Below are 11,089 nucleotides of genomic sequence, written 5' to 3'. Positions count from 1 at the left end.
GAGGCACCTTTTTTTTTTTTAATTATTTTTTGCTGTGCTTGGGTGGCACCCAGGGCGTAATGCATGCTCTGCATGCACTAGACTACTGAACAATACCCCTCAGCCTTGAGGCAACTTTGGAAAATATCAGGTACTTTTCATTTTGCTTCCCTTGAAATGTTTATTTCTGCATATTGATGTTTTAACTAAGTTTTAATTTCTCATTATCTGAAAGATTTTGCATGTACTTTAGTCTGAATACAGTATTTATCAATGCGAATGCTGCTCCATTCAAAATTCATTTTTGAAGCCAGAATTCACTCTTATTTGTCTGACTGGTCAGGGTGGGGGAGAGTCTTTTTTGTACTTTAGGCTCCTGACTACTTTCTTAGGGAGTTGACTTATACAAGGTTAGGGAGATGTATGCTTTTGTATGACTTAAGTTCTTTATAAAGTTTGCTGCTATAAGCATTTTGGATTTAAGAAAGTTCAACTTGAAATATATTTGAATATAGGATAGAAATAGCTTTACTTAATGGGATAATAGCTATTTTGAACCCATTAAGATCTCCTCAATAGCTTTCAAAAAGCACATGACTAGAAAAAATTTTCACTGGCATTGCTTTATTGTTTTAAAAATAGTAGGGACTGAAATGTTATTTAAAACTTGGATGCTTATACTGCACTATTTCATGTTGTGTTTCACAAGGTTAAAATTCTATATTTTGTAAAATGTCTGGAAAGGAGTCCAAAAAGTAATCTTGCTTTCTTGTTCCTGAATGCAAAGGTCTGAGAGGAGGCACATGATCTCATTAGCCTCCGGGTGTTGTCAAACACAATTCTCCCTCATGTACCAAATGCCCAGATGCATTTATTGGGATGCAGGAGTCTCACTCAAGCAGTTTTTTCCCAAACATGAAGAGAAACATCTTGGTTAAAGTGTGGGGAGATAGAAACCATATTGATTTGGGCATTTTGGCTCCAGTAATATCCACTGTGAAAGGTGGATGTTCTAAGCTAATGTCCTTTAAAAAGCAGTTCATAAATTTCTCCAAATATTTATAAAAAAGCTGTTTTATCACACAACACAGATTAAATGTACAGATGTTATCTTAAAACTATTAAGGTGTTTCCCTGTGAATTTGAATATTCACTACCAGCTGTTACATCAGTATTAATATTTTACCATCAAGAGATTTCATACAAAGGTCTGATATTTAACTCTTTAAAGGGAAATAACATTCTCTGAGTGCCTACTATGTGTTCAAGTTCTATTTACATATTTTGCTTAATCTTTATGATGCTTCCATGAGGTAGACTATAATTTTCATTTTACAAACGAGGAAACTAAGCCAGGCATGGTGATGCATGCCTGTAACCCCAGAGACTTAGGAGGCTGAGGCAGTTGTATCACAAGTTGAAACCAGCCTCAAAATAAGATGGTACTGGAGATATAGCTCAGTGGTAAACTGTCCCTGGATCCAATTCCCAGTTACAATAAACACACACCAAACAAAAAGAAGAAGAAACAACTAAGGCTCAGAGAAGTTAGCTAATAAATAACAGGTTTGGAATCTGAACTTAGGTCCACCTGAGTGCAAAGCCTGTCTTGCAGAAATCTCTTCTTTTGTATATTGTAAAGTGTTAATCTCGACCAACAGTTAAATCTCCATCTTTCTGGATTACTGGAGAGATGTGTGAATTGGCAAGCCTCTGTTCCAAATTGGGAAAAATATGGATAGGATTTCAGCGAGATGTGTGGGATGCATGCAGGTCGTGGAATGCACACAGTCTTGTGCTGCCGAGGCAATGTTTTTCTGTTCCCTCTTCAACAGGGCATGCTAGAAGAATCTTTAGAAGTTGAACAGTCCTCAGGTCTGAACTTTTCCTATTATTCACCTTTGAGCCAGGTGATTTGTGACTTTTTAAAGGTTAAAAGCCTTTGCTTGATCTATAAAACACAAAGGGGAGGGCTTGTTAAGAAGTGGGGTAACGAGTCTATACAATATACAGTGTAATACGCAAGGACGGGACTTGACGTTGCTTTGAAGATAGTTGTGGGGAGGTTAGTGAATAGTAAAATTAATGAGAGGAGCAATTTTGATTCAGTTATAATTCAAGGTAAAAAAGTTGAGAGGTCTATATTTTGTTCCAAAGTACAATGATTAATTTTGAGAAGGAGGAGCCAGTGATTGCACTCTTTCAAGGAGATGGCCTGGGGCCTGCTTAATCAGATTGCAGTTTCCATTACATTCAAGAAAATCAGAAAAATAAATACAACTTGTAGAAGAAAATTTTGTTTTCTCCCATTCACATTTAACCCTTGGAGGGGGGAGGCGGTTGGTTCTCACATTTTTGGAATTGTTTAGAACTGGTGTACAACATGGTAGCCACTAGCTATATATGGCTACTGAGCACTTGGAATGTGACTAGTCTGAATTGAGATGTTGTGTAACTGTTAAATTCAAACTGGATTTCAAAGAATTAAAAGAATGTAAACTATTTGTTGATTACATGTTGAAATGGCAATATTTTTAAATATATTGGGCTTAATAAAATATATTCGCTAAGATCATTTTACCTGTCTTTACTTTAAAAAAAAATGTTATAGAGGGACATAGTATCTTTATTTTGTTTATTTATTTTTAAGTGGTGCTGAGGATCGAACCCAGTGTCTCACATGTGCAAGGTAAGCCCTTTGCCACTGAGCCACAACCCCAGCCCCTCTTTTTACTTTTTTAATGTGGTTACTAGGAAACTTAAAATTACATGTGTGGTTCACATGTTCAACATATCAAAGTCTTACATGAAGCCAGAAAGTTTCCCCTCTCCCCTTCAGCTGGTACACGACTGGTGTTCTACTAGAATATTTCCATTAATTCAGTACTTTTGAGTACCTAGGTGAATGTCTCTATCAGTCACTTGCTAGATCAAAGCATTTTAAATATTTTTAAGCCCTCCTACCACTAGCACTTTTGCCCAACTGCCAAAGCAATGGCATAACCAATGTGATTATTATTGCATGGAATTAATGAAAACTACCAAAGAAATGGAAATCATGCAAGTTAAAAATGGCATTTATCAGATCTAGGAATTTTAAGGCAAAAGGACCACCGTATTCTAATAAACTATGATCATGCAAAGCTTATACCAAGTGATTACCAGGCCTTGTATTGAACTCATAGATATACAAGGAAATTAGTGTATATGCTCCATACTAATAAAGGTGTATATTTTTTGTTTGTTTGGTTTTGTTTTTTTCTGATATGGGGGTTGAAACCAGGAGCACTTCATTACTAAGCTGCATCTCCAGTACTCTGTCTTGCTAAATTGCAAATGGCTTTCTTCAAATTTGTGAGCTTTCTGCTTCAGCCTCCTGGGTTGCTGGGATTGCAAGTGTGCACCACCACACCCAGCTGGATTTTCCTTTTTAAAAATTATGATGGGGGTGTAACCAAATGGCACTATGCTTGCCTATTATGCACAAGGCCATGGGTTCAATCTGTAGCACCACACAAACAAATTATATGAGCCCTAGATAAACACCATTTTTTATTTTCCAAACAAGTCATTTTCCCATCACCCTTTAAATGTTTTATAGCATTTTGTCTTTTTTGGGGGGGGGGATTGAATTCAGGGGCACTCAACCAGTGAGCCACATCCCCAGCCCTATTTTGTATTTTATTTAGAGACAGGGTCTCACTGAGTTGCTTAGCACCTCATTTTTGCTGAGGCTGGCTTTGAACCTATGATACTCCTGCCTCAGCCTCCCAAGCAACTGGGATTATAGGCCCAGAAGCATTTTATCTTTTTTCTTTTTTCACCTCGTTACTCCACTTGTTCATTCTTGTACACTTTTAAAAATCAATTGTTTTGCTGGGTCTGATGTAATCCCAGATACTTGGGAGGCTGAGGCTGGAGGATCAGAAGTTCGAGGCCATCCTGGGCAATTCAGTGAGACCCTTCAGTGTCCAGGGCCTGCCTTGACTCAGACGGGGACAGCTAGGACAGCCAGAGTTACCAGATCCCAGACTGAGTCAGGAGAAGGTTCAGCTTGCAGAGTGTCCAGGCTGAGAGGAAAGTGAGAGGGAGGGAGGGAGAGAGAGAGAGGGGAAGGGAAGAAGGAGGGAAAGAGGGAGGGAGGGAAAGAGAGAGAGGGGAAGGAAGAGAGCGCATTTTATCTTTTTTAGAGAGAGAATTTTTAAATATTTATTTATTTATTTATTTTAGTTTTCGGCAGACACAACATCTTTGTTTGTATGTGGTGCTGAGGATTGAACCCGGGCCACACGCATGCAAGACGAGCACTCTGCCTCTGAGCCCCAGTCCCAGCCCCCTGAATTCTTTGTATGCCAAAAGAAAGTCAATTTCTGTAAACATATGCTCTTCACATAATCACTCAGGCATGCACTGAATGCATCTAAGTCTGCTTGTACCAAAAGGAACAGAATGTTACCAACAAATGAAGGGCAAATTAGTGATACATGATCACTAGACTGCTTTCAGCATTGTTTCCAACATAGGTGTGTTCTGCTTTGAGAAAATCCAATAGACATGTTTCTTTAAATGCATTATAGAAAAATTTGGGCATCATAAATCAGATTTGATACACGGCAACCCTTTTGCTACATCAAATAAAAAAAACACTGAGGAGTCTAATCTATCTTTCCCCAGATCCAGTGTTTTAATTTTAAGAAGGAAAATCCAATAATTGAACTCATTCAAGGAGATGGCCTGGGGCCTACTTAAACTCAGTCTGCAGTTTCCACTGCATTCAAGACAGGTGAAAAATAATTTTTGGAAGAAACTTCAAGTTTTCTCACCTTCACATCTCACCTAAAGGATAGGCGATGTGTCTTTCATTTCTAAAATTGGTTTAGACCTGTGCTGTTTAATGTTTGCCACTAGGCATATGTGAAGTATATTTACATACTCAAGTTCTATTAAACATCTATTCTTCCCAATTCTCGCCCATTAACAGAGTGGGGTTAGGGTCGGTTTTTGGCTATTGAATGTATTATTTTTCTGTGTAAACTAACATATATGGAAATCAAATCTGTAACCATGACCTCAGTAGTAGTATTTTCTATGTCAGTGATTCAGATTTTATCTGTATATACATGAGTTGAATGACAATTTTTTTTTGGTACTAGGGATTGAACTCGGGGGCATTTGACCACTGAACTACATCCCTAGCCCCCTTCTTCTTTTGTATTTTATTTAGAGACGAGGTCTCACTAAGTTGCTTAATGCCTTGCTTTTTGCTTAGGCTGGCTTTGAACTCACCATCCTCATGCCTCAGCCTCTTGAAGCCACTGGGATTACAGGTGTGTGCCACCATGCCCAGCTGAGACAGCACATTATTTGTGGCAATATCAAAGAATTACGTGTACAAAAATACTCATGTTCAAAATTATGATCCTCGATTTGGTTTGAAGAATATATTACCTTAGCACTTATTAGCAAATCAAATAATAAATGCATCCTGATATTTATTATAATAAATTGATATACTTATGTAACTAAGATGAAAAATTTTAACATAGTATTGTTCTAGGGAAGGCAACACAAAAAATTAGGAAATTTTAATGTATTTGTTTTGGGAGCAGGGTGTCACATTCAGAGAGAGATTGTTTATCATTGTACCCATGCTGAGCATGATTTTGATCAGTAGTAATTCAACTGAACCACATATTATTAGGGTGCTTGATAAAAAAGTTTTATTATTCAAAATTATTGTTTCATCTTTTTAATTTTTTTTTTTTTAGTGTTTCATCTTAACCAAACGTCCCAGTGAGGAAGATCAGAGTAATTAAAACAAAGGGTTTGACACACTACTATGAGGATCAATAATTTGAAGCCCATAGCCCTCCTGAGGAAATTCTCTTTCTAGTTTGCTAAAGCTGTGGGAGACCATTAGCATCATGATGTCTGCTACAAGAAATATTTTTTAATATTTAATTTTTAGTTATAGGTGGACACAATAACTTTATTTTTTTTTAGTTGTAAATGGACATGATACCTTTATTTGTTTTTATTTTTATGTGGTGCTGGGGATCAAACCCAGTGCCTCAAACATCCTAGGCAAGCACTCTACCACTGAGCCACAACCCCCACCCACTTTATTTTATTTTTATGTGGTGCTGAGGCTCAAACCCAGTGCCTCACAAAGGCTAGGTGAGCACTCCACCTCTGAGCCACAACCTCAGCCCTACAAGAAATACTGATACCTAAAATGTAATGGTCTCATACCCTATGGGGGCTTACTTTTTAAAAATATTTATTTATTTTTAGATGTAGATGGATATAACACAATGCCTTTATTTTTATGTGGTGCTGAGAATCGAACCCGGGTCCTGCTCTTGCTAGGCGAGCGCTCTACCACTGAGCCACAATCCCAGCCCCTATGGGGGCTTATTGATCTGACTTAATTCAGCATGTGCTGGCCAGATTATTGGACAAATCTGCTCCACGTATTTCACACATTTGTAATGCAGGAACAACTGTATCTGGTACCACTGTGTAAAGATTTTGGGTAGCCACTGATATTAGGTAAATGGTATGGTAATGCAATGTGGATGCAAGGTTAGGGCCTCCACAGCAAAAACAGTTATGTGTGGTGCAACCACTAAATGAGAAAATTTTCAGAATTTGAGCAAGTACAAAAAAACTAAAAATAAAAAATATGACAGACTCAGTTAAAATGAAACTATCAGGTGGCCCAAATTCTGCAGACTTCCACAGAACTCATTTGCCTAACAGTAATATATAAATTTTAACTGATTCACTTTTATCTAAGTTTCTACTCAGAGCTTGATTAACTGAAACAACAGTTAAATGACATTACATTTGGGCTGGGGATGTGGCTCAAGCGGTAGCGCGCCCGTCTAGCATGCGTGCGGCCCGGGTTCGATCCTCAGCACCACATACCAACAAAGATGTTGTGTCCACCGAGAACTAAATGACATTACATTCTTTATAGTCACCTCTCCAATTTCAGTATCTGCATGCCAAAATACAGAGTCACATAGAAACTGTGTGTGCTGAGGAATACCACTAAATTTTCTCAAAAGGATAGAATTCAACTTTTCTTTAATAGTGGATAGGAACATTTCCTTGGTTGCTTGGTTGTGTATTCTGTGAGGGCAAATCCACTGGCACCTGAGGTGGCTTAGAACATAAATCTACATTAGGAGTAAAGGAAATACAGAGCTAAAAGTTTTGCTTTAATCACAAATTCACAACTAGATATGTCACTTGAATATATTAGAAAGTTAAAAAGACATGTTAAATTTTTCTAACCAATTAGCAAAAATATGTCAAATTTTTAATGTTTAGAATTTATCACATAAATATTTATAAATATGTCCTTTATTTGCAAAATTATTCTTAAAACATTTTAACACATTTAAATTGTCTTTTAAGGAAAAAATACCACCCTATTTAAAAACATACTAATAAACTTTAATGTCTAATTATACCAGTGCCACCAGATTAAAAAAAAAAAAAATGTACCGCTGTAGTAATACATGCTCTTTTTTCACTTATCAGTCATTATCAGAACCATTTGGAGGTAAGAAAATCAATGCATCATTGAAAAGATGTCCAAATGCCCTAAGACGGTATACCCCATACATCATCACATGCATCTGATTAGGAGTTAGTCCATTAAAAGTAACAGCCATATCTGAACAACATCCTTCTACTACCTGGTTGGGATGATTAGTCATTGCTTCTTTAATAGAAAGCCCAACAGATTTGGTATTAAATACATCTTTTCCGTCTGCATCTTCTGCGTTTTCTGCAAACACTCCAGCATATTTCAGGCAGACTGCTAGCTGCTTATCTTCAGATATCTTCCAAATCATTCCTCCCTGTTCAGGACACTTTTCAGGGATATTCAGAAGGCTGTTAAGTCTTTTCATTGATTCTATACTTAAGACAATTCCTCCTTCCACACTCACATATTCAAGGTCTCCAGATTTTATAGTGTGACCTATATAGAAAGGTTGTGATGGATCCTTTTTTAACAAAAAATACTTTAGGTTTTCAATAATAGCAAATGTAGTGGGGTATGCAAGAAAGAACCAGTGGTATTGGTTGCTATACTTATCAAAGGCATATTTGTAAGCTTTTCTCATCATTAACCACATTTCACTTGTTTTCATATTAATTGACTCAAATACTTTAACATTTTCAGAACTGAAGAACTCTGCTTTGTCACAGTGTTTGGTCCAAGTGTCCTTCACTGCAGCCCAAAGACTCACATCTTTGGGTTTTACAAGGATGATGCAATATACCCGAAAGCTCTTACTGAGCTCCATGCGTTCATCCTCTGAAATTTTCAAGATATCTTCTTTGTTAGGAGCTTGTAGGTGATGATGCTCATGGTGATGCATTCTATTTCCATGACCAATTCCAATGTGTCCTAGAATAGTGATCAAAGCACAGAAAATGCTTCCGAGCATCACACCCTTCAAAAATGAACTGCTTTCAGAAAGCATTTTTCCTATAAAGAAGAAAAAGACCCTTAAAACACTTAGTCTAGTCATTTGGTTTGGTATTACTTTATTCTGACATTTTGCTCTTAATGCTAAAAAAAAAAAAAAAAAAAAAAAAAATCCCAAGCTTGAAATCAATTTAGTTGCAGTCAGTATTAAGCACTTTCAGAATCTTTAGTTTTCAATGGTATCTGACTTCTATTCAGTATAGAATATAATTCTGCAGAAATTCCTCTATGGAGGATTTGCTGTGGGAAGGTTATTTTTGTACTTTATCTATAAGGATTTAATTAACCAAGCATTAAATCGAGGTATTAGCCCTGGAAACCAATGTTACAGAGGTTATCTGTCCATCATTCTTTAAATAATTTTGTACCCCAATCTTGCACTATATTATTTAAGTACCTCTGAAGATATAAATGGACTTTTAGATCAATACTTTAGATTGAACAGATAAATCACCTATAATTGGCAAATCACCAATGGCATCTGTGCTAACATTTCTCTTTTCAACCTTTGCTTTGTTTAACTGATGGGTAATGTCTTATGTGTTTTGAGTACATCTAAATCAAGTTTCTTGAGATTGATAGATTTCAATGTATATTGTTAATGTTTACCCTCCCGTTCCTAAGATTATGGGTTTCCAATAAGTCATCCCAGCCATTTTCTTTCTGAGAAAAAGGAAAAAGTTTGATTGCTTTGCTAGCAAAGGAGAAACAGGAGACTCCTGTCCCAGAGGTTGTGATTCGCCTCATCCCAACTAATGATGGAATAAAAGCCCCCAATGAAAATGAAGCTATCTAGATGAAAAAATGAATAAATATAGGCATAGGGATCATTGATAAACATTAGTACTTCCTCAAAAGGCATTTTCTTCTTTGGGGAAGTAAAATGGGAAAAGTCTACACATACATTTCAATTAGAAATTAAAAGAAAACATTAAATATAACTACTGAGAAAACTGTATGCACACGTCTATGCTACCAAAGGCTGAAAATTCCCCCAATCTCTTCTCTATCTCCACAAAATACTCTAGTGAGCTATTTAGATTTCCCCCTTGTTTCTCAAAGTTGAAAGGAACCTTAGAAGGTACATAATGGCATTTTTCTCATTTTACAGATAGGAAATGGAGGACTGCACGGTTAAGTAACCCAAACTTACAAAGCTAGTCAGTGTTAGCAGACTAGAACTCAGATCTCCTGACCTGTTTAATTCTTTTTCAATTAAAGACTAATAATCTAAACAATGCTTCTACCATATTATTGAGAATTTAATAAATGAGTTCCTGAATAACCTTGTTTTCCTATAAATTTAAAAAATGTGGCATCTAATGACTTTAAAAATTTTTTTTGTTGTAGATGGACACAATACCTTTTTATTTTATTTATTAATGGGGTGCTCAGGCTCAAACCCAGTGCCCCATGCATGCAAGGTAAGTGCTCTACCACAGAGCCACAACCCCAGCCCTCTGATGACGTTTTACACCCAACACCACCACACTGCTACAAGGAAACCATTCCCATGGTTTTCTTCTAAAGGAAATGGACTTTGACTGCTATCAGGCCAAGGTGTGGAATAGATTAGTAGATGTAATTCCTGAGTGTGAGGTAGGGAAAGAAGAAGGATGTTGGTTCTCTTGTATCATTCACAGAACTTGATCAATAAACAATTCCAAGAAGTGAGAAGCAACAAAAAACAAGGTCTGCTTAATTAAAGAATTGTCAGATACACTCTAAACTTAATTTATATAGGATTTTGGCATTTTGTATTACACAGTTTTCATTTGGCCAATATATGCTAATTCACATGCCTCTTGCTTGATTATGGCATACGTGTGTCGGAATTCTTCTTGGTGGGGACCCTACTTCTGGCTGAGAAAATATTAATTAAAACGCAATAAATCTACAAATTTTACAAGATTATTTTCACCAATTATTTCAGGATTTTTTTTCCTATTTGGGGAGGCAAAAAAAAAAAGTAACACTGGGGGCTGCACAGGATAGGAATTTTTTAACATGACAGACGGAAACTTAAAACTGCGCACGGAAACAAGGCAAAAACTACCCAAGTGGTAGTTTTAGAAGGTAAAGGTGGGTGAGGTGGATTATGTAAAAGGGAGGACCACAAAATGCAGAAGTGAGGAGTAGGACAGGGTCACCCCAAGACCCCATGTTAGTGCTAAGGGAGTGCCACCAAGAAGGTGGCTCTCCATCTCTCTAACTCACTGGTCCTCCCTCAGCACCTGCCCGGGCATCCCGCATAGAGCATGCTGGGAACAAGCTAGGGCCCAGGCCTCCCCCGGAGAAACGGAGGGGGCCAGCCGCTCCGGGGTGAGTTTGGGGTGGGGAGGTAGACCTTGGCACTCACCCGTGTCTAGAATGGCTTGGGGATAGGAAGGCACGGCTTCCTTTCACGTTCTTGCTACTCAGTCCCGCTCCTAGCCGGGCTGCTCTAGACGCTGGCGGTGTCCTCTCGTTGGTATAGCTAAAGGTGGGGAGATCAAGGAAGCCGACGCTCCGAAGGAGGGGGGCGAGGCAGAGGAACTCTGCGCCAGGCGGAGGGGCCGCCTTCCCACGCAGACGTCGAAAAGGTCGGCGCGCACGCAGCGT

General features: G+C 37.8%; 1 protein-coding gene across 1 annotated transcript; it reads right to left on the bottom strand.

Moving 5' to 3' along the window:
• Positions 1-5,689: 5,689 nt before the first annotated feature.
• Positions 5,690-11,084, bottom strand: C1galt1c1 (C1GALT1 specific chaperone 1). Its single transcript, XM_026379563.2, has 2 exons — positions 10,848-11,084; positions 5,690-8,488 (listed from the first exon to the last, which is right to left on the bottom strand). The coding sequence occupies exon 2, from the start codon at positions 8,481-8,483 to the stop codon at positions 7,527-7,529; it is 957 nt and encodes a 318-aa protein (XP_026235348.2). The 5' UTR covers positions 8,484-8,488; positions 10,848-11,084; the 3' UTR covers positions 5,690-7,526.
• Positions 11,085-11,089: the final 5 nt, after the last annotated feature.

The sequence above is a fragment of the Urocitellus parryii genome, chromosome X, assembly GCF_045843805.1.
Source record: "Urocitellus parryii isolate mUroPar1 chromosome X, mUroPar1.hap1, whole genome shotgun sequence".
Classification (NCBI taxonomy): Eukaryota; Metazoa; Chordata; class Mammalia; order Rodentia; family Sciuridae; genus Urocitellus; species Urocitellus parryii.
Note: the sequence above shows the minus strand (reverse complement) of the source record. Positions and strands in the feature narration are given on the sequence as shown.